This window comes from Pungitius pungitius, chromosome 16, assembly GCF_949316345.1.
Source record: "Pungitius pungitius chromosome 16, fPunPun2.1, whole genome shotgun sequence".
In the NCBI taxonomy this organism is placed as follows: Eukaryota; Metazoa; Chordata; class Actinopteri; order Perciformes; family Gasterosteidae; genus Pungitius; species Pungitius pungitius.
The window spans coordinates 13,713,761-13,736,882 of NC_084915.1; the positions used below are offsets into that span (position 1 = coordinate 13,713,761).

At 47.3% G+C, this 23,122-nt stretch overlaps 1 protein-coding gene across 3 annotated transcripts; it reads left to right on the plus strand.

The window, feature by feature from the left end:
• Nucleotides 1–1,896: 1,896 nt before the first annotated feature.
• Nucleotides 1,897–23,014, plus strand: LOC119214969 (serine/threonine-protein kinase PAK 3). Of its 3 annotated transcripts, none has more exons than XM_037466673.2 (16): nucleotides 1,897–2,110; nucleotides 11,202–11,395; nucleotides 11,492–11,592; nucleotides 12,090–12,243; nucleotides 12,346–12,383; nucleotides 14,643–14,705; nucleotides 16,041–16,241; nucleotides 16,330–16,501; nucleotides 16,883–16,946; nucleotides 17,647–17,695; nucleotides 17,804–17,916; nucleotides 18,636–18,753; nucleotides 18,937–19,036; nucleotides 19,288–19,484; nucleotides 19,593–19,730; nucleotides 19,866–23,014. In XM_037466673.2, the coding sequence occupies exons 2-16, from the start codon at nucleotides 11,224–11,226 to the stop codon at nucleotides 19,953–19,955; spliced, it is 1,770 nt and encodes a 589-aa protein (XP_037322570.2). In that variant the 5' UTR covers nucleotides 1,897–2,110; nucleotides 11,202–11,223; the 3' UTR covers nucleotides 19,956–23,014. The 3 variants fall into 3 exon arrangements, with proteins under 3 accessions (XP_037322570.2, XP_037322571.2, XP_037322572.2); XM_037466674.2 differs by having other exon boundaries at nucleotides 16,074–16,241; XM_037466675.2 differs by lacking the exon at nucleotides 14,643–14,705 and having other exon boundaries at nucleotides 1,898–2,110; nucleotides 16,074–16,241.
• The last annotated feature ends 108 nt before the right edge of the window (nucleotides 23,015–23,122 follow it).

The following is a 23,122-nucleotide window of genomic DNA, read 5'->3' on the forward strand; positions in this document are numbered from 1 at the left end:
GGGCCGGATTCTGGTCACAGACGACCCTGTTGATTGGCTGACGGAGGCTAATAGCAGTCCTTTATAACTCATTATACGATGACATTCACTGTGTAGCGGGTGGTATGAACAGCCGAACACCAACAAAACACTTGAATTGATCAAGCGCTGACAGTTGACGCCGTTGACATTATGCATTTTTAATTCCGCGACCTGGGAATTTTCGTTGATGATGACCCTGAAATGCTCTGATGTTGGAGGGAGTCCATGCGTTGGGCCTCTGGTGGACAGCTAAACCTGTTCACGGTTTTTACACATGACCCCACTGTGAATATCCAGAATTACAGTCACTTTTACGAAAGTCATAAGCATGAATGAATTAGTGGTTTGCTGCCGACTTAAACTCTCGGGAGGCTTATGTTAAAAATATAATGAAAAATACATCTCTATAGTATTTTGCTGGGAGTTCAACATCATCCAATTGAGGTATCATTATTTAAATGCTTTGTCATAGTTGTGTTGTCTCAGATTGAGGAGTATTTTTACTTTCTTTTATGTTTAAAATCCCAAAGAGTTAAGAATTGTCATGATTGTTTCCAAAGTATACTACATGTTATTTTTGTATATTTTATGAATCATTAAAAAGCTACATTTTGTCTTGCAATAAAAAAATAAAAAAGCCACCTTCTGATGCTCCTCCTGAGGATCATAGTGAACATTCCTCTCTTTATTATCAGGTTCTCCATTTGAGGAAACGCTGTCACAGAACAGCCATATTACTCTCTGACAAGGAGTCGACATTACAGGGGTTGTCAGGACAACCAGCCATGATTCACAGAGCCTCAGATAGTCCTCCACCTTGGGCTTGAAGCACTTTCCATGAGACAGAGCAGATGCTGTGCCACTCAGCCAATCACAGGTGAGATAGAAGAAAAAGATGACATCATAGGCAAATTAGGGCGAATGCAGTGAGGTTTTGGGTTGTCGTCTCCGCCTGCTCATGAACCCAGTCACATTTATGCTAAACGGCTGAAAAATAATTTTGTTCGAATAAAATTTAAAAAATGGTCAGAATAAAATATGTTTGAAATATATATTATTATTTTAATTATGAAAATAAAAACTACAGTTTTGAAAGGAGAATGCACACAAAACTGTATTTGAACAGACAGCCAATCTATTTTGCTCTCTGGTGCACAGAGGGTGGATACGGACATCGTGACATGACATATAGATGACCTTTTATCAATCGGAAATCCTCTGATCAATATTTCAGTGTTGAGCACCAGGCATTCATTCACAGGGAAACTTGTCATGTCATGGGCTTCAGTCCATGGTTTGTGAAATATTAAACATATTATTAAACAATATTTAAGGTAGATCTTAATTATACCACCACCTGTAAAATAAACGCTTTTTTCCAGAATTAAAAAATGTTTATCACAACTATTTATTTCAGGACAAAGATCACTTAAAATAAAATATCCCCCCCTGACTGAGGCCCATTACAGAAGAAAAAAAATTGGTATATATATATTAGTTGTACCCTGCTTGTTCAACTGAACCAGTATGCAACTGATTATCAACTTTGATCATATTTTCGTTTTACAATGTGCCGTTTTCTTCTGCATGGCCTTTAACGACATTGTGAATCTATGAATCTACCACAGCCCTTTGGAGGCCTTGACAGTTCAAATCTTGCAGGTGATATATCCAGTTTTACCAGTGCTCCTGTAGAAATACTTAAGATAGAAAACACATTTACCATCCCTCCCTCCTCTCCTTCTTTGCAGAGCAGGTTTTCTTCGGTTAAACACAAAACCAACCGCGTCTGCCTACCCCCCCCCCCCCACTAGAACCGCCTCCCCCCGCATTAATATTCAGCCTTTCAGCCAATGAGCGCAGCCGGGTGGATGACATCACGGGCTAGGGAACAGCGAGCAGCCAGTGAAGCATCCAGCCTGCCGAACGAGCTCGCTTCTCTTGTTTTAGGGTCAGGAACTGGTCTGACAAGAGAATGGCAGTCCTGCCTTTAAACTGTCACTAGGACGCCGCGGCTGACGATGAATCCACCAGAGCTCCGGGCTCAACGGCGAAACACGGAGCAAGACAATGTGAAGACATATTTCAGGTAATACCCTCTCTTATGTATGGCAATAGAGGAGGGGAGGAGGGGGAGGCTGTGTATGTAGGGCTGCTTTGTAGCCCCCCTTTTTTTTTACCCCTTCCACTCTTCATCCTGCCCTGCTCAGAAGGCAGCTGTTTCATCAGCAGTAGAGCAGCAGAGATATGGAAATGGATGCCTGCAACAGAAGGGCTCGAGACGTGTTTCTGTGATCATATATACCCCCACCCCTCCCTACACACACACACACGCGCGCACGCGCGCGCACACGCACGCGCACTGCATCACATCATCTCTGTATACACTCCCTTGTGCCTCGCAGATAGCATCCCTATTGATGGGGAGGTGTTGGAATCAATGGTGGCGCTTGTACCGGCCTTTTGTGCGCGTGCGTGCGTGCGCGAGCGCGCGCTAGCCTGTGTCAGTCCTGGAGAAATGCAGCAGCTGCAGTGGCAACACTGGAACAAAAAAGAAGCGGTGCTATTTTGGGTCCGTAGACCAGAGGCTAACGGATGGATCAGAGCTGTGGATTGGGGGTGGGGGGTGATGGATGGTTACATGCTGATAGGTGCTCTTTTGTTATCTCTGCGCGGCCTCACCTACGTGCTTTCTAGGGAGGGTTTCACGATGAAAATGTCTTCTTTCCATTTCGGTCATTCGGTGACCACAAGCAGAGATGTGCCGCTGTCTCCTGGCTTTTACATGGATGTGTGTGTGTGTAGCAGGAAGATATACATCTGGTCACCTGACTTCATTTGGGGAGTGGGGGCTGGGGCCCGGTCCTATGAAAGCTGAGCTACTCTGCCTCAGATTCTTCCACCGCCATCGGTGGTGTAGGCGGAGGTAGAGGACGGACGAAGGGAGGGAGGAATCCGTTATACGGTGGAGGATGTGCATCCCCCCCCTCACACCTCCCCCCCCTCCTCCCCCCCTCACACCCCGTCACTTCTGCTCATTCAGATTCGTGGCTGCAGAGCTCCCGCTGAGGTAGATTCATATCCGAGAAGGGCGCAGTCATCCTCGGGCCCGATGGGGGGGGGGGGGGACCTGTTGTCTGCGCCGTCGCCTGAACGAGGGATGCGAGAGAGTCACGTCAGTGATGGAGGGAGGCCGAGATGAGTGCAGAGGGGAATTGGGGGATGGGATGCCGAAGGTGCTGCTCCCTCTGAGCGTCGGCCTGTCGTATTGATACCGATGAGATCCCCCGGCCCTCCATTCATCCCCCGATCCATCCGTCCCGACGCCGTGACCGCACTCATCCCCCCCCGCGTTTGGGGATTTTGTGCCCCCCCCTCACCTCTCTTTTTGGGATGTCGAGCGTCCCCCAACGACCAAAACACCACGGCCCCTCCTTTGTCGTTCAATAACTGTTAGTTATTTGCCGATTTTGTGGATACAATATTTTGTGTCAGTACACAACACCCCCCCCCCCCCTTGGTAGTAATCTAATACAAAGCTGATGCGTTATGCATTAGGGTGTTTGGAGTTGACACATCCTGCTCATTGAACTCGTTGCCTCTGTGGTCGTCTCAGACGGCGCGCATCACGCGTGTTCATCGCAGCGTCATCTGCACGCGTCTGTTCCAGGCAAATGGGCGGCTAATGGCTGGGTTTTTGCGTTCCAGGGTTTCCGGGCGGTACTCACACAGAGGCCTTTGTCCTGCCGCAGGTCACCGCCGGTGTTACTGGCACCTGCGTGGAAATTTTATATTTGCAAAGAATCTGCATGTGCGCTCTGTGATATTTAAAAATACAAGTAAAGCTGCTCCCTGAAGCAGACTGTTTGGAGTGTAAACAGGAATTGTGCAGGCGAAAATGAAGCTTATGGTGGCTTGGTGAATCATGCAAATGTTTTCACAACTAACTCTGGGGATTAACTTGGATCCCCCAAAGTATTTAAAAAAAAGATTATTAGAGATGCACCGATAATGAGATCAGACCACTACTCACACAGCTGATTCGTCAAGCTTGTAATTTATATCAATATATTTGTTTATTGCAAATGAAAGTTTAGAAAGCAATGTTTACGTCGAGTCGACACATTAAAAAAGGATCCCTTCCACATAGCATATGTGCATACAGCTTATTAATAGGACAAAAAGGTGAATCAGTCCCTCCAATTCTTAAAAACTTAATCCCAATGTGGAGTTGAAAGTATTTTTGCATGCCACTATAATCAATGATGGTATGTTTCGTTTCGTATCGTCTGCCTTCGTGTGTCTCCACGGTGCCCCGGGCTTCCCCTCCTCTTCCGGCTGGCCTGCGTAACCCAACACGCGCGGCGGCTTCTCTTGCTTCTCGACACAGGACCTGGACTTGGCTCGCGGCCCGCCTGACCCGGGCTTCCTGAAAGGCGATAGCTGGACGCACGGCACACGCAAAGCGGGGCCTCCATCTGTCGACGACTCGGTCCGGATGAGTTATGGCCTTATGTCTGGGTTCATCGGTTGGGCCTCTTGTTGACAGTTTGGAAACGTGTTTATTTGGCCTCGCGTGGTGTGCTTTGTGTGTGTGTTTTTTTTTTAAGGCCGTCGCACCGTCTAAAGCGGAGCAGTGTTCTCGTGTGTAGGTGTGTCGGAGCTGCAGTCTGTGTGTTGTGGATTAGCATGTAGGATTGGAAGCCATCTGGCCATTTTGTCTTGGAAAGGGGAGGGTGGGGGGGGGTGTGTAAGTGAGGGAGACGGATGGAGAGAGACAGAGGAAACGCTCACACACTCACACACTGACACATTAACACAGCTCCTCCCGTAATCTCCCTACTTGATGTCTGTTGCTACTTAGAATGAGGTTGTGTGTGTGTGTGTGTGTGTGTGTCTTTTTGTGTCCCTCAGTGCCCCGTGTGACAGAGATAGTCCTTCTGTGACTTACACCGTTTCTGACACATCAAACACAAACTGCAAAAAAAAAAAACCCTGTGTCCCAGCGACGTCTTTGCGGGATGAAAGGTTGCAGAGGAGGCCAGCAGGTTCAGGGTGGGGGGAGGGGGGGTTTAAGAGATTAACAAGTTTCACCGGGTCACGCCGGGGTCTGAGAGAGAGAAATGAGAACGATGACGTTTTAGAAAATGTACCGAACACTCCCGAGAGGAGTCTACATAAGGCTTTGGTTTGCATGCAAGTGTTAATGCAGCATCGCTGTGTTTGATTAAGACGAGTCATTGGCGTCGAACATGTGTGCTCCACAAAATTATACTGAATTTAAGAAAGGCACGGCTTATGGTGCATAACTATAGCAAACGCCCATTGCCATGGCCACAAATGAATCTTAACTCATCTGTCTCAAACAAAAACAGAACCCACACCCGGAGCAGGTAGTCCCAAATTCAGTTCCCCCCCCCCCTTGGGTGTGTGGCCTTCACAACTCCTGTCCGCAGAGTCACTAGTTGACACGAGTGGGAGGGAGGGGGGGCTGTGTCAGTGTTTGTTAAACGCACAATGCGGGCGGAAAAAACGTCATTGAAATGAGACTGACGTCCGGTTGTAGAGGCGACGCACCAGCGTGACTTTACCATAGGCCGTGTGAGGGGGAGGGGGGGGGGTAGAGACAGAGTGTCCGTGGGGCACAGTGTCTCAAGTAAGACCCACACGAGGATGCCGAACAATGCGTTAAGCTTTGATACGTGCACGCTGTACACATCGCTTTTCTTCTCCCATGTTGTCTTACAAATCTGCTTTTTAACCCTTTCAACGGGACTTAGAGCAGGCGCACCAGCTGGCCCCCGATGGAGGGAATCCAGTCTCAGCCTCCAGCTGGCACTCAAGCACACCCACCCACCCACACCCACCCACACCCACACTAATGCAACAAAACACGACAACGACAACATCAACACACTTTTCTGTGGCCTTGAAGCGCGAAACACGAGCAGCAACTTTGGCCTCGGTGCTCACAGCTTGAGCGGCAATCATCTCCTTTGGAGTTGGAAGAAAAAAAGTAAAGTTTGAGTCAAGACTAATTGCAGTGAAGAAGCAGAGACAGGTTTTGTGATCACATGACACCAAACGCGGGAGGCTTGTCTTAATTGCTTTTTCCAGTTCAAGGAGAGATACGAAGCGAGTCTTCGCCGCGTCGTTGAAGTGCGTTGATGCCGACGGTGACGCTCGGTTTGAAGGCCGGTGGAGTCTTAAAAGAATCTTAAAAACCTTATCGTTCCTTACTGATAGTGTTCATACTATTCATTGTTTCACGGTTGAAGGTTGGTTGGAATTTAAAAAAAAATAGTATGAAGCGGTTTCCACTGAGCTGCAATAGCAGTTTAATGTTATTGGTCACCTGAGACACATGATTCATGACTGCGATGTCTTCTGTCGGATGATGTCACCTGTAAGTCTCCACGACCACCTGCCAAATAAAGACCTCACGTCCGAGCTGTTGATACGAAGCATCCATCTTGTCTTTACTGTCTAATTGAATGCCTGCAAATTCATAAGTAAAAGAGTAATGCATTGATGAAAAATATGATGCTTGTTTCCTGGCTCAGAATAAACTGAAATGTGCTCTGTATATAATAAGGTATTTATCAGGTAAGAATAATCTCTCCAAACAGACAACCAGTAGTGTAAATAAGGCTTGCTAAGCTTTTAATAGCTTTTCGTCTACTTGACCGAAATGAGCAACCATATTTTAAAGCACAATTCATTTAGCCAGGATAATCCTGGCCAAGCTGGCGGCCTAAAAGGAAAAAACCTACTGGCCGTCTGTTTTCATTCACGCTTTCCCACCCGACCAAATAAAGTGCCGCACGACGAAGCGCTTTGATCCATAACTTTTGATCTAAGCTGCTCAAACTGTTCTGTCCACTGCGCCGATCGACGCTTCTGTTTCATGTTGATCTAGTTCTGCAAAAAGTAAGAGCGCACACAGCTGATTGCATTTTCAGAGGGTGACAGAATCGGATGAAAATGAGAAAACTGACATGGGAGGCGACGTGCACATTAGTCCGTGCGCGCGCACACACACACACACACACACACACACACACACACACACACACACACACACACACACACACACACACACACACACACACACACACACACACACACACACACACACACACACACGCCCTTGTACAGCTCTTATACGAGACGCACAAGGGCGGTTTCACCCAAACTAAATATTAAATGACAACACGCTCACAAGCCTCTGCAGCAGGGGAGTTCTGGACAGGAAGGAGTCTGGAATGAGATTCGTGGTGGACTGAAGCGATTCTCTCTGAATACAAGTCCCGTGGAGTAAGTCAGACATTGTGTGTGGGGGGAGGGGTGGGGGGGAATATTTTGACTCTGTGAGGGTCACGCGTGTGGTTGTTTTTATCACTGTGTCGATGCAGACAAACATCTGTCTGATGGCTATTAATAGATCAACGTGTACCAATAAGCGATGTATTTTAACTGCTAGTTATCACGTTCATAAAAAAAAAAAAAAAAATCTTGTTCAGTCTGTTGTTCAGATCACAGAGGGATGCAGTGTGGGAGGTCGGTGTTGGTGGACACAGACAAACTATTGCATCCATTTAGCTTTTCGACATTGTGTAATCATGCTCTAGTTAGCATATTATGAACGCCGATAAGCCTTTTATACCACAGAGATGGAGATATTCATTTTCCTTTTTTGGCTTTTGGCCCCGAGGCATGTGCAACCGCTGTAAATAGTTAGAAGAGAAGTTCGATTTTTAAACAATTCACACTATACAAACGATAACATCTTAATAAATATAAATACATACGTAATGAAGCCTTCATCAAGCGTCATTAATAACTCATTTGAGTGCTGATGGGTGGATTGAGTTACCAGGGTGTCTGGTATTTATGCTAAGCTAATATTTACCAAACAATTTTAAGTGGCATCAATCGTCTCACCTAAAACAGTAAATTCGGTTTTATTTAAAAAAATGTGAGAGTCCTGTAACTAGTGTGGTTAAATTAGGCGAACCTGCTCAACTGTGGATTATTTTTAAGTAATTGGGTCATTAATTCTGATAGGAGAGAAAAATAATTGTTACGTTGATCGATGGGGCGAGGGGCGATGGGGCGAGGTTATCTGCACCGGGATTTTGCGTGTTCAATTTTGACCTCGACAGGCCAAGAGAGAGGACCATTCGTGTGTGTGTTGACGCCTGTGTGTTGTCCTGGTGAAGGGGGGGGCGGGGTTCTGTGTTATGTGAAGATGTACTTTCTTCTGCTCTTACCGGGCAGGAGGATGGGACACCTCTCTCCTAACCACAGGACCTGGACAAGTGGTGTAAGCCCCGAGATGAAGGGGACAACATTGCTAAAGTGCAGCTGTCCTCCCTGCCTCCTCATCCCCTCGAATGTCCTCTAGCTGTCCGTCCCCGTCCAAGTAATCAGCATCCCGTCAAAGAAGCACAGCCCGAAGCTGAAGCTAAGTCAAACGGAGAGCGTGAGTCCTAATCAGGGGCACCAAGAGCCCGGCTTATGCCCCCCCCCCGCCATTACTGGGCTCAAGATTAGAGCCTCTCCCTGCGTTAGCCGTGCAAATTCTGCATTAATGTTTGAAAAAGAGCAGAGAAAATGTCTGCTTCTTCGTGGGTGGATTAATATTTCATGAGGAGGGAAACGTGCAAACATCCTCTGGTAATATCCGAGCCGAGCAGCAGCAGGTGGACGTCTTTTTTTTTTTTTTTTGTCTTCAATTAATCCGGTCAACTGGTGTCAAAGCGCCACAGCCTACCTGAGCAAGACGAGCACCGGGCTCAATTTCCGACAAATTAGCGTATTTTGGATCACAGCTGCATTTTTTTTTTTTTTTTTTTTGACCGAGCTCGTCCTCCTCAATGATGTTTGCTTCCCACCAGTTGAGCCTCGGGTTCCTTTTGTGATGTCGCGGGACAAGCCCACGTGTGTTGGAGTGTAATAGGAGCTGCTCGGTCTGGGGAAGGTGCGCTCGCCGCCTGCCGGTAAATAGGTCAGCGCTTTATGCCAGGGAATAATGGGGTGACGTCTGGGGGCCTCCACGGAATCGGCCATCTTTAGCACGTCGGAGTGATCAGCCAAACAGCTGCACGCGCGGCGGCGGCCTCCAGGGTTTTTTTGGGGGGGATCCTTCGAAATCCTTTTGCCCGGTCGCCGGCTTGCTGCCGTATTCTGCCGCAGCCGCCGGATGCAGACATGACCCCGGTGGGACGCTTTTTTTCTTCTTCTCCTTCTTCTCCCCGCTACATAATTCATCCGCGCTGCTCTCCAATGGCGAGCGGCGTGGATCAAAGTGTCTGAAATGATCACATTGTGCCGCACCCACACTATTTTTTTGATGAGGGTATTCTGCACAGTTTAATCCACCCAACAAACCTCGCAAAATGAAACCATTTTTATGTTCAAATGATTCAGCCTCATTATTTATTATTGCAGATGTTTTTTTTATTTTTCCCTCCTGTATTTGCTGACTGCGTAGTGACCTGATTGAGCAGATCCCAGTTGCTGTATTTAGGTCTTGCCGTGTCCACGTTATCGAATCCACATCTGTGCATGACTATTTGACAGCTGTATGACATACTGTATTTGGCAAGACTGTGTTCAGAAGATTATGTTAATAGATTAACAGAAGGATCAGTCACAGTCTGGACAGCCCAAAAACATGGTGGTTTATATATATATATATAATTTACGCTCTAGCCTAAGATTGTTTTTGACTTTAAATTTGGGCTTGTTTGTCATGTGACCGCTCGCTCCCCCGTCCACATTGAGACATTGCTTTGTAAACTGCAGCGTTTCGCTGCGTTCGGTTTATTAGCGACACGCCCAACCCGCCGACCTAATAGAACCTGTTTTATGACGTTCGCTCGCTTGGAAGTCACCCAAAACGAAAAGAAACTGCCATCAGAGGCTCCGGCAGCGTCTCTCAACAGAGTCTGGGAAAACCCCGGAAAACAATCCGCTGTCTGGTTGGTAAAAAAAACCCGTTTGTGCGCCCCAGCTGACTTTAACTTTATTAGCCAATCCGTCAGGAGTGAGTCACCTTCTCGTGACCCCTGTCTGTGTCCACCACAGTGTGCTTCATCTACATTCTAAATAACTGTATTTACATAAACTAGTTATCCAGTAGCTAATAAGTAAATGAAGGGGTTGTTGTTAATTTGTTCTGACGTGTGGATATAATATTCAGAGTCCTTGTCATAAAGTCGTGGTTGTCCTGTCCAAACAAAAAAAGACAAATGTGTCTCAAAGGAAAGTAAAGATGCAATGATGTTACCTGACTGATTTAATCATGGCGCCTTGTAACCAATATTCCTCAGGTTGGGGAATGTAGTCTATAACCATCCAGACATTGTCTCGTCCAGGAAGATGGTCACATAAAATTGTAAAGGCCACAGTGAGGGCACGTGTGTGTGTGTGTGTGTGTGTGTGTTTCAGAGGCAGTGAGCCCTGTGTAAGAGCCGGGCTTTGGCCTTTGTTTAACATGTAGGTCTCCACTAAAGGGGGCGGCCCGGATGACCGGCTTTCTGGGACGGTTGCGCTGCACATCACATGATGGGTGAGGCCTCGGGGTGAGGCAGCGGGGGGGGGGGGTTTGAGATCGTAGTGGGACGGGTAGATGGGAGATGAGAGGACGAGGGGTGGAAGCGTTCTCTTAGAATCATTTCCTGGTGACTGTTTTCCAAGCTGGACCCTCTGACCTGAAACAACCTCCATTCAAAAAGCAACCCTCAGTAATATGCTGTACAAAAGCATGAGACGTGTTAGCATTTTTATTTTTTTTAGTATCCTCACGCCCCCTTGGGTTAACTTCACTTCCTGCCCTGGTGTGTTTTCCCCTCTTGAGTGTGATTGTCTGCCGTGTCTTGGTTCCCCGCTGTGTCCAATCACCTGCACCTCCCCGGTGTATTTAAACCAGCAGGAAGCAATCAGGACCATCATGGGGCAGAAAATCACACGCACAGGGGAAAACGCACCAGGGCAGGAAGTGAAGTTAACCCAGGGACACGAGAAACTTCAAAATAAAACGGCATCAGAGTTTATATTAAATATTTCAAAGTAGGGCTATTAGTCGCAATTCAAGGTTGTCATGACTCCCGTCATCTTTAATGCTCCCTCTCCCTCTCCCCCTCTCTCTCTCTCTCTCTCTCTCTCTCTCATAGGACATTGTGAGTGCTGCTAAAGATGTCTGATAGTGTTGATATTGAAGAGAAACCACCGGCCCCCCCCTTGAGAATGAACAGTAGTTCCCGAGACTCTTCATCACTGAATCACGCCTCCAAACCGCTTCCAATGGCTCCCGACGAGAAGAACAAGAAAGTCCGCCTGCGCTCCATCTTCCCCGGGGGAGACAAGAGTGAGTGCTCCCAACCATGTATTTCACCTGTGTGTGTGTGTGTGTGTGTGGAAATACTAGAAATCAGCCTTCGATCTTTCTGTTTGGCTCCTGCAGCGAACAAGAAGAAGGAGAAGGAACGTCCTGAGATATCTCTACCGTCAGACTTTGAACACACCATCCACGTCGGCTTTGACGCCGTAACGGGAGAATTCACGGTGAGTTCCTCTGGTGCTTCTGAAACGATTCTCCGAGGAGACGGAGTCGACTGAATACCTTCCCTCCTTCGCATAAAGTTGGTAACACGAGTGACTTGAATAACAATCGCCGTGCCTCCCCTGTCAGGTGAAACCTGCACTGCAATCCTGCAGTGTCTCTTTTAGCTGCAGTTCCCCCCCCCTGCAGCTGACATTTTATTCCTAAACAAGCCTTGATATATAATACCATGACGCAGTGTTTGCTTTTTCCTTTCTCTCCTCAGTTGAATGCCCTTTGCACACAGTTTGTAATTCATTTCAGTTTTTCTAATGTCTTTCTAACACCTTTTTTCTTTTGTGTAAGAATGAATCATAACTAAGAAGAATTGTTAATTGTAAAACTATTCCATTCATTGTAGCGGCACCAAAATCAATGCATTTCATAAAAAAGGTTTTAACAACCAACACGTTTTGCTCGGGACCAAACTTGACCGTGAGACCTGTGTCTGTTTGTGCAGGGTATCCCGGAGCAATGGGCACGGCTTCTGCAGACCTCCAACATCACCAAGCTGGAGCAGAAGAAGAACCCGCAGGCCGTATTGGACGTCCTGAAGTTCTACGACTCCAAAGAGACCGTCAACAACCAGAAATACATGAGCTTCACCTCGGGAGGTAAACAACATCAGGGCTCTGATGGAACGAAACAACACCCGGCAGAATAACATTTATTATGTATAGTACAATGGATTAGAACAATGCTGCTTTCTGTTTCAGACAAGTCGGCGCATGGGTACATAGCAGCAAACACTCTGGTGAGTTTTTTCAATATCTAAACTTACTGTTTGTTGGTTTAACCTAAATTAGGCGTTATTAAAAACAACCATACAGTTAGTAACTGACCAAGAGGCAGTTGTCGTCAGTTAATACCACCTACACCCACTCCTTGGTGCTGAATTTGAAATGAATCATTGCTCTTTTTGATGGAGGTGGCTCGTCCGTCCGCTTCATCAGAGGCTTTATTGCCCCGCTGCTTGTAATGACCTCACTACGCGGTCTGCTTATTAAAGTAATGCACGGACAGATCGACCCAATCTCTGGCTGTTCGCCATATTTTATTAGAAGATCTCTCACCCCAAAGATGTATATTTCCTCAGGATTTATATACATCTAAAAAAACAGGTAAGTGGAAGCGGTACGGCTTTATTTCATCGCCTTGGGACCTCAAACCTCAGATCCTGCCTCTCCAAGGACAGCTCTGTATCTGTGATGGACCGCGTCACCTTCCAGCCTTCAAGTTCACCACGCTCACTTCTGCCTCTAATGGGTGAGCTGCGTGCGCTCCCCTCTGGAGGCTTACTGTCCTCAATGTGCGCCTCCTAATGCACCGAATCAACCAGATTTTCAAATACCGATAGACAAGCTTCACTGGAGGCTCAACTTCATCTAGGAGGACTCCCGCTGTGGTGACCTCATTCCAGGCTTTGACCAGAGTAATCTATGCTTCCAGGGGGGGGGGGGGGGGGGCCTGCACGCGCTCACCCGGTTGGAGAAGTGGAAGACCAGGTCCGTTCAGAGGGATCTCGCTTCCCCCCCCCCCCCCCCCCTCGGGTGCAAACTACAACGGGATCGCTTAATGCAGGGCCGTTGCTTTAGAGAGAGAGAGCTCTTTGCCAGCGAAGGGCGAGCGGCGCTTGGCCTCGAAAGGACGCGCCAGCCCACCGAAGGCGCTTGAAAGCATCTCGGCCCTCGGCCCCCCCGTCGCAGAGGTGCCTCGGCACAGACGTCAAGCCGAGCTGCGGGAGGGGCGCTAATGTTTGACGTCCGTACACCAACTTCTTCCCTTTTTAAGGCAGTAGCCGTAAGCCAACAACGAGCCACCTGATGCTCCCCCGTTGATTTTATTCTTAAAAGCAGCAACTTCTACCAACCTGGTAAATAAATATTTTAGAGGGGGGGGCGGTGTGGTTTTCCTCGTGCCACCTGCTTCTCTTCTTATAGCATGCTGCGGTCGATGTGGACCCTGCAGGTTCCTTTTCTTTTCATTAAGGAGTCAACAAGAAAAAGAAAAAAAAACCTTTAGTCTTAGTCAGATGGAACCAAGACTCATTTGTGTTTTTCCCTGTGTTCACCTGTACCAGACAAAAGAAAGAATGAAGAATAAACTCCCGATCCATTGGCAGTGTTCTTAATTTCATATTATTTCTGCCTCAAACCAGAGAGTCCTGATTGTCAGACCACAGGGCTCTAGGGCTCTAGGTTGGTTTGGAATGTGTTTCCTGGCATTTTATCGCTCGCGTATTGTTGACGCTGCTGTTCACCTTCACGGAAACCCGGAGGGACCAGCATTGTTGGTGCATGGAGATACCTTACATGCTCACACAATACGTGACATGCTGTCTGTACAAGCAACTGAACGATAACAACGTTAAAACATTTTGATCCTCACATAAATGGTTAATCAAAAATGAACTGATGTGCAGAAGTCATTAGCGATTGCAAAGGTGTAAAGTGTCTTCAACACATTCATAATTATGATGCTCATAAATGTTTAATAGTATGATATTAAAATCCCATTTGTCCAATCACAGCCAGGTTTCTTTTTATTAACAGTGAAATAATTGTCATGTTCGATTAACTTTTACTATCCGAAAGTTAGAGCTGGTGATGGATGAACGGAAAAGTGCCGAAAACCTTTTTGAACAAATGTGAAGTGAAAAAGATGAATAATTGTAACACACCTGTGTGTATGTGGGGGTGCTGTAGTAAAAGTAAAGCGCTGCGTCTTTAACATGTCAGCGGGAATGGGTCCATGAACAGAAGTCAAATAAACCCTGATTAAAATATTTTATACCAGAAACCTGAAAATATGTTCTAGCACGGTCCACGGGGGGCATTCTTGTCCCCAGCGTGTCCCCTCCTCATGGTGGGGGGGCCAGGAGGACAATTTGCGGCCCGTCCCTCAGCAGCGTACCGCTTGCCCCCCCTCCCCCCCCCCCCCCCCCCCCCCCAGCCCTCCTCAAACGTTGTGTGGGTTTGTTTTGAGTAAATCCATTTTCAACCTTCACATTCAGAACCGACTGCTGTCCTCTGGGCCTCCCGTCAGCCTTAGAACCTGCAGCGCATTATTTGACAAGGTAACTCCTCCATATTACTTTTCACATAATGTATCTCTGCTTTGGCTTTCAAGCTCATTTTGATCTCCTAATTTTGACTAAAAACACACACAAATATTGGATTTCAGACGCACCATCACTCTCTGTATTACACTTTAATGGGGCGGGGGGGGGGGATATATTACTTTTTTGATGTTACTGATGCGTTTGTTATCTTCCACAAGAGCACCTCTTATCTTGCTTCAAATAGAGCGTCTCTGAAATGGCGGGGCAGGGACGCATGCCGCAGAGGGTTGCTATGACTGTCAAACTGCATGTATGAGCTCACATTCTTTACAATCGCCAATAATGTGACTTCATCACCATTGTAGACATTACCGCATGGCTCTCTGAGGGGAGGGAAAAAATCTCAAAAGAAATAACACACATGGCACTGCTTACAGTTAGACACTGATTGCTGCACTGCAGTCTTGGCCCGGCTCTCCTTGGAGCGGGTCAGAGGCCCAGTGCGTCTCAATGAAGGACCGGGACTTTCCTTCAGCCAAACCCTTTCCCCTTAATCACCAGAACTAAGCCGCACTGCTTCACTTATGCATGACGAGGCTGGAAATGGACGAAATGTTTCCACTCCGTAAGAGGAAGATGATCCAAGGCTAGCGGGGGGGGGGGGGGGAGATTTTTTTTGGATGGAGGGGAATCAAGGCTGAGCATTAGGCATAATAAATATGCCCGAGGTTTATTAATCCCGCTCGTTAAAAGGTATCAAGAGGATGTCTGCTGTTCATCACCGTGCTGCACATTACTGCAATGTGGCAGCCTGCTTTGCACAGTTAAATACAGCATATTGCTACTTTAACTTTCATTGTCATCTTTGGCTCATGGAACACTCGACCCGCCTCCTTGTAAATGTAAAACTCCTGAGATTAACTATACTGGATGACACCTCGCTCTTTTAATGCTTGACTCTGTAGCACCCAATGGACCCATAACACCCTTCACTATTAACACAAATGCTCCGAACGATTTAACCCCATTCATATTTTTTTTTTACATTTTTATACCAACTGTCAGATGTATCACAACAGATATGTATTTTGCTTATGTTGTTATGTTCTGCAATTAATGTCCCTGCTTTTGATTAAATTTGTTATATGGTTGATACAATCAAAAAATGAATTCACCGTCAACACGGCTCGTATCTTCTATTTCAAATCAACAGGCCGAACGTCAAACACTGTTTGTGGTTGTTTTGGGGTTTGCAGGCTGTTTACTGTGGTGAAGTTGACATGTATTTTTCATAGATAAATGCAAAGATCTGCACATGCTCTTTTCATTCCATGCTCCGACATGGCACAGGCACCCGGGCTAACCTCCATCTCCGTCCCCCAGGGCGCCAAAACATCATCGTCGGAGCCCCCGATCGCCCCGCCCGTGTCCGAAGAAGAAGAAGACGAGGAAGAAGAAGAAGAAGAGGAGGAAGAGGAGGAGGAGGAGGAAGAGGACGATGACGACGAGCTGCCCCCGGTCATCGCGCCTCGGCCGGAGCACACCAAATCTGTGAGTTTCTGAGTGAAATCCTCCGGGTGGCGAATGCACAATCCCCATCCCGCGTGTCTTTGACCCCCCCCTCCCCGTCTCGCCGCAGATCTACACGCGCTCCGTCCTGGAGCCAAAGCTGCCCACCCCCGCCAAGGAAGTGCTGACTCCACCGGAGTCGCAGGTCCAGCCGGACAACACGTCCGACACGATGTATCGCCACACCGACCGCCAGAGGAAGAAGTCCAAAATGACGGATGAGGAAATCCTGGAGAGACTCCGTACGTTCCTCCTGAGACATTTCATGAGCCACGGGGGGGGGGGGGGGGGTGTTCAAAACGTGTAGACTGTGAAAGGCATCTGCTTCTTCAGGGACTCAGACGACAGGCCCGACCCTCCTTCCATTCAAATCATTTCCAGTGCATATAATCTGTGCATTTAGAAGTAATGTAGTCCTTTTTGTCACTGGCTTTCTGGACCGCTCCTTTTCTCCGTAACATAACCAGCCCAAAACCACCAGCATGCACCGTGAAGTACAGATGTCGTGTGCTGCACTGCGAGAATCTGCAAGGTTTTACGCTGATGTTTTGCGTGTAGTTGTGTGAAAGCCTTTAATGAAACACGGGCTCAATGCTCACATGTCTGCTTTCTCTCTCACTCAGGGAGTATTGTGAGCGTGGGGGATCCCAAAAAGAAGTACACGCGCTTCGAGAAAATAGGACAAGGGTAAGTTCATCCGCAGCTCATAAACAAGCCGTCACGGTTACTCAAAACGGAGCAATTTATGGTGCAGTCGGTCTCAGGCCAGGGGGGGGATGGAGCCGTAGCGACGCGCCTTAGTGAGCCAGAGGCGGGGGGGTCGGGCTGAAGGACTGTGGGAGAAATAAGCAGAGAGGAAATGAGAATTGTATCGTGAAATGGCCAAAGGCCAGATCAGCCTCATCTCTCTTTCCTCGTCTTACAGAAACTGTGTGATGGTGTAAACAGCAGATGAGTGTGGGTTATCTCTAACCTTTTTAGTACCAGGAACTGCACGTCGTTACTCATAAACCAGCGTCCGACAGCACGCAGGTCTAGCTGAGGGCAAGAGAAAGTGGAAAGACTGGAAGGCTAAACTCCCAGTGGAAGGTTTGCTTAGTATCGTGAACGGCACTTCCAAATAAGGAGGAAACCAACCAAGGAGCAAACCGTTCCTAATCGTAAAGATCTCTGTTTGCATCGCGGTTTCATTCAGTTTATTAATGAAGAGCCAAATGGGACTGCTGCTATTATGTACTGTTTATCCCGTTGAGTTTAATTATATAGGACAGGGCAGCAGTCTGTGGTCTGACTGCAAAACATTCATTTACAAAATATGATCATCATGTCATTTTTTATCATTTGTTATGATTATAATAACGGTGATTTTCATCGTGTGTTTCACCAGAGCGTCCGGCACTGTGTACACTGCCATCGACATAGCAACCGGCCAAGAGGTGAGTTGGGTTCTGATGGCGATTAATCACAGTGTTTTTTTTTTTTTTTACTTTACTGTTGAGGCTTTTCCTTGAGCTGAGCCATGAATTCCTCGTCCTTTTCCTCAGGTGGCCATCAAGCAAATGAACCTGCAGCAGCAGCCCAAGAAAGAGCTGATCATCAATGAGATCCTTGTGATGAGGGAAAACAAAAACTCCAATATAGTGAACTACCTGGACAGGTCAGGATTCCCCACGCAGGATCATATTTAACACAGTGGATACAAACCCTATTTAACTCTATTTTGCTTCAGAATAGATCAAGTGTTGTGTTCAGATTGCTTGCCGTCCAACATAAATATATCAATATATTGTTATAAATATAGAGAAAAGCAGCAAATCCTACAAAGCCGGAACAGTTTCATGACAGACATTAATACAGTGATTTAAGAGATCGTTCAAATGTATTTGATGTTCCTTTGCTACTAGTAACTGATTTTGGGTCCGAACTTCAGTTCAGTACATGTTGTCACCATTACTGACATTGAAGGATCCCCTGAGCCTTCTTCCTCGTTTCCCTTTCCTCTTCCTCGGTTTGCTTCTTAAAGGTGTTCAGCATCCATCATTTGGTGCCTGATTGCCACCTACTGTTTGAAATGAATTTGACCGCACAGTCTCCAATGTTCCATCAAATCTTTAGCATCTGCTCCTTTCATGACGTTGGTCCTCCTGCGGTTGTTCACAGCTGGCAGTCACATGCTTGAGCACCTACTGCGTGTTGTAATTGACTCCGCATCAGGGGTTGTACGTTGTCCAGATGCTGCCTAAATACTCTTCTTCTGCTTCTTTCGGGACGTCCTTTTGTGTCGATTTGTCGATTTGTCAAAGCACAACCCCCCCCTCACCCCCCACAGTATGCAATGCATGTCGGGCTGTGTTTTCATTGTGTTGTTTGTTCCAGTTACTTAGTAGGAGATGAGCTGTGGGTGGTGATGGAGTATTTGGCCGGAGGCTCGCTGACGGACGTTGTGACTGAGACCTGCATGGACGAGGGCCAGATCGCCGCAGTCTGCAGAGAGGTAAGAAGCCAACTTTGGACATCGGCCTACCATACCTCCGATTGATTCAGTGGCCACGAAGAGCTCCTTCACAGGCGAACGTTTTAACAAAATTGCGAGCACTTCCACCTAGCCAATAAAAAAAGGATTATCCAAAGGCCTTTAGCACATCGTTGAGCCTTTTTTCTCCCTCTTTCTCTTCAGTGTCTTCAAGCCTTGGACTTCCTACACTCCAACCAGGTGATCCATAGAGACATAAAAAGTGACAACATCCTCTTGGGCATGGACGGATCCGTCAAGCTTAGTAAGTCTTTATATATTTTTTAGTTCAAACCCCTTGGCTTTAATGTGGTAGAGTTAAAGTTAGAAGTAAAAAGCCCCATTTTGTGAGAGAGAAAGGTCCCCGAGGGTTATGGTTTAAGAGAGACGGCACCGTGACGGATGAACGACTGCTTTAATCACACGTGGTATGAGTGGAAAGTGAATCCGTCTCTTTAATGTGATGAAGCAAACAAAGACCACGACACTCACCACTGCTTCGCTCTCCCTCTGCAGCCGACTTCGGCTTCTGCGCCCAGATAACTCCCGAGCAGAACAAGCGCAGCACGATGGTGGGGACGCCCTACTGGATGGCACCCGAGGTGGTGACCCGCAAGGCCTACGGCCCGAAGGTGGATATCTGGTCCCTGGGGATCATGGCAATAGAGATGGTCGAGGGAGAGCCGCCCTACCTGAATGAGAATCCACTGAGGGTGAGACGCAAAACCAGCTCCTTTGTCGCCACACGGGACGGAGTTTAAAACCTCTCCGATTCGACTTTAACCTCACGTGATGGTCTGTTTTAACGTCGTTCCTTTTAGGCGCTGTACCTGATCGCTACCAACGGGACTCCAGAGCTGCAGAACCCAGAGAGGCTGTCCTCTGTGTTCAGAGACTTCCTCAACCGCTGCCTGGAGATGGATGTGGACCGCAGAGGCTCTGCCAAGGAGCTGCTCCAGGTACAACCGAAATCTAGATCCTCAACCGAACCTGCAAGCAACGCACACGCTCTGTCATGGCCTGCAGATGTCAGCAAAGCGTACTGAAAGTCACCCATTTCTGACACTACACATTCTTTTTTTGTCCTCTTGCAGCATTCCTTCCTGAAGCTGGCGAAGCCTCTGTCCAGCCTGACGCCTCTGATTGTAGCTGCGAAGGAAGCCATAAAGAACAGCAGTCGCTAGTGTGGAGCCCTCTGTCCCCCACCCGAGGCTGGAGCCCTGGTGTGCGTTCACTAGTGGGGGGGGGCGGCAGGGGCTTGGGTGGGTGACATGACAGTGGCAGCACAATAATCGCGGATGGAATTGGGAGTGGGGGGGGGCAGTTGGGCTTTGTGTGACTTACCGTGACAGCACAAGGACATAAGACCCCGGGCCTCTCACACGTAGGACGGACATCTGGCCTTGCAGCCACTCTGGGCCACGCTGCTGAAGGGACCTTGCCTCCTTGTTTACTTCTCCAGCACTCTGTACATGTAGAGCAGTCCATCACAAGTACAGTACGTACGTGTGTGTGTGTGTGTGTGTGTGTGTGCGTGTGCGAGTGGAACAACTGTGCACGTCTCTTTGTGACATACGTCTTGTTAGGCAGCGGTCGCTCCCCCCAAACCAAAAAAAATAAAATTTCGAGAGGAAACTTGAGGAGAGAAGAGGACCATCTGTCAAAACGAAAGAGCCTGAGATTCCTTCCCCGTTTTGTCTCTCCTCCAGTTCCTCCGTGGAGCTCAATCAGGCCACACTCGTACCTGCAGTGGCTCATGTGAGAGAGTGACTCTGGTCCCAACCTTTGCCTGCATGGCCGCGGCTCTGTGGAGAAACACGGCTGCTCGTCTGCGGATTGTCACATCTCAAGGTGGCATACTGTACGCGTATGTGTGTGATTGTGTGTAGGGGTGCAGCCTGAATGCGTCAGGAATAATTTCATATGCCAGCTTTAAACATCCTTCATCAATCTGCTTCATATAGAGGAAGAGAGACATGTCCTGCATTGCATCAGAGCCAACCTTCAGTTCAGGTCACCTTCAAATAATTTGCTAATTTTCTCTCTAAAACTGGGTCCATAGTATCAGAGTTTGGATTATTTAAAAAATACTTTTGGTGCACAAAGTACCACAAAGTATTTACTAATTAACAAGAACAAGTTCACAAACTGAGGCATTAATTGTGTACAGGCATCTCAAAAGGATTATCCAATAGATATTCAGTGTGTTTCTCTAGTTTAGACAACATCAAACATCCCTCCATCTTTTTCTGATTCTTGTTATTGCATTCGACAATAAGTTGTGAAATGCAAACGAGGACAAATGCGAGACCAAACGCACCCAGACACACCTTTTCACTTCAATATCTACCAGGTATTTAGCGATTGCGCGTCGTCTCCGATGGGGCGTGCGCACCGTGGGCCGACCCCTGCATCCCTGTGACCTTAAACCTGAAGCCAGAAAGCGTCTCAATGCAAAAGAATTATGAGAAACTGCGACGCGGCGGGAGGGACATTTTTGTCATCCTGTAATTAATTGATTCTTCCATCAGTTATTTGTGGTGACTCAACTTCATGGTACGAACATGTAAAATGTGAAATGCAGATGACAGAAGTCATTCTCCAATATCTCCTCTGCAGAAGCACAAGTCCTGTGGTCTTTACCGTCTCATATTTCAGAATACATTATGTGACTGTGACTCTACATTGTTTTGGACGGAAACACCAACAAAAACACTGGGAAGCGACTTTTCCTTTTTTTGGCCCCTCCCCCCTTGTCTCCTCCTTCTCTATTCAAGCTGCTGCTCATCCACGCTTCATTGTCCTTTTGTCCTCCACGGGTGCTTCACGTGTCCTCTGTCGAATGATCTGCACGTCTTGTAGTGAGTGTTTGGAACGCGCGGCGGATCATAGGGGAGCGTTATCCAGTGAGCAAAGTAGTTGCCCATTGTGTAGTTTGCGATTTGTACCTGGTCCCGATGAGCAACAGACCAGCACAGCAGAGCGTCGTATTGTTTGCCAACATTCCCTCCATACCTGCTAAGCGTGTGAACCGATTCCTGTACAGAGGTCATCTGCTTTACGTCGGTATTTGGTAGCTCTGTCAGGCATTTCCCATGTAGCCTCAGTGTGCGAGTGTGTGTGTGTGTGTGCATTTGTTTGTGTTAGGGAGGCTACCTCAATCTGCACTAGAAGGCACCTCACGCGTGTTGTCCACCTTGACGTCGGGGTGCAGGGTAGCTGCTTAGGCACACTGTACCTCACACGTTGTACAGCAACAGAACAAAGGGTGGGAGGGATGCAACAATCCATGCATGTAAAACAAACTATACACTGTATCTCATCTTCAAATAGGTTAAGATTGTTAGGATATGTATGTAAATAGGACAGGACCCGCCCCCCATCCACTGTCTCCGCCCCCTTTTCAGAAATATGTAACTTAAAATGACAATATTCAGGTTGCTCTATGGTATGTATCAATAAATGTTTCACACCCTGAAGAAATCAAAAAAGAGAAAAACGAACACACACACACACACACACACCACCGTCTCGGCTCTCCTGGACCCGTCTCTCCTGTCTGTCCTTCCCGGGACGCTCCTTCGACTGGACAGCGAGCCGATGAATGCAGCTCTCTGTGTGCGGGCCCACACAGTCTGTCCCGAGCACCACTGCTGGGTGTTAGTACGTGCATGTGCGTGTGTGTGTGTGTGCGTGTGCGTGCTGTAGGTAGGTGGGTGTCGGTGGCCTGACAGGAAGCTTGGCCCAGCCCCTGGGACGTCGGGCCCCCCCCCCCCCCCCCCATGTACAGGTCCGAACTATGAGCACAAAAGGTGAATTTTGGGACAAGAGACACTGCTGACGTGCCCCGTTTCTGTGGTTGCTCCTGTACATTCCTTTCTTCTGAATGTGTAAACCTGTACATGTGGCGTGAAAATTCCTCTATTAATGTGTATCAAGAGAATGGAACAAAGACAAAAAATGTTACTTTTTAAATTATTATCATTATTATTATTACTACTCTTATTATTGTCTAGCTTTGTAAAACTGCTGATCCATCATGCATACCTCAGCAGGCCTTTCCCCATCTTTGAAAAAGGACATATGAGTGACGGGGAAATGAGGTTTTGGATAAACTATTTTTAATTGTGGTTGAAGCAATAGACTTTTTGAACTTTGAATTGTGCATGGCTGTGTCTTGAGTGTAAAAAAACAAAATATTGCAGTCTGGGAACTGGACTGAAATAAAAAGAACAAAACCAGAGTTTTTTTTAATGCTACTGTGATGCTTATGTTTAATTTATTGTAATTATTTATTCCATTTGGTATTATGAATTTCTTTAATCATCATGAGATTAAAATATTGTGATAT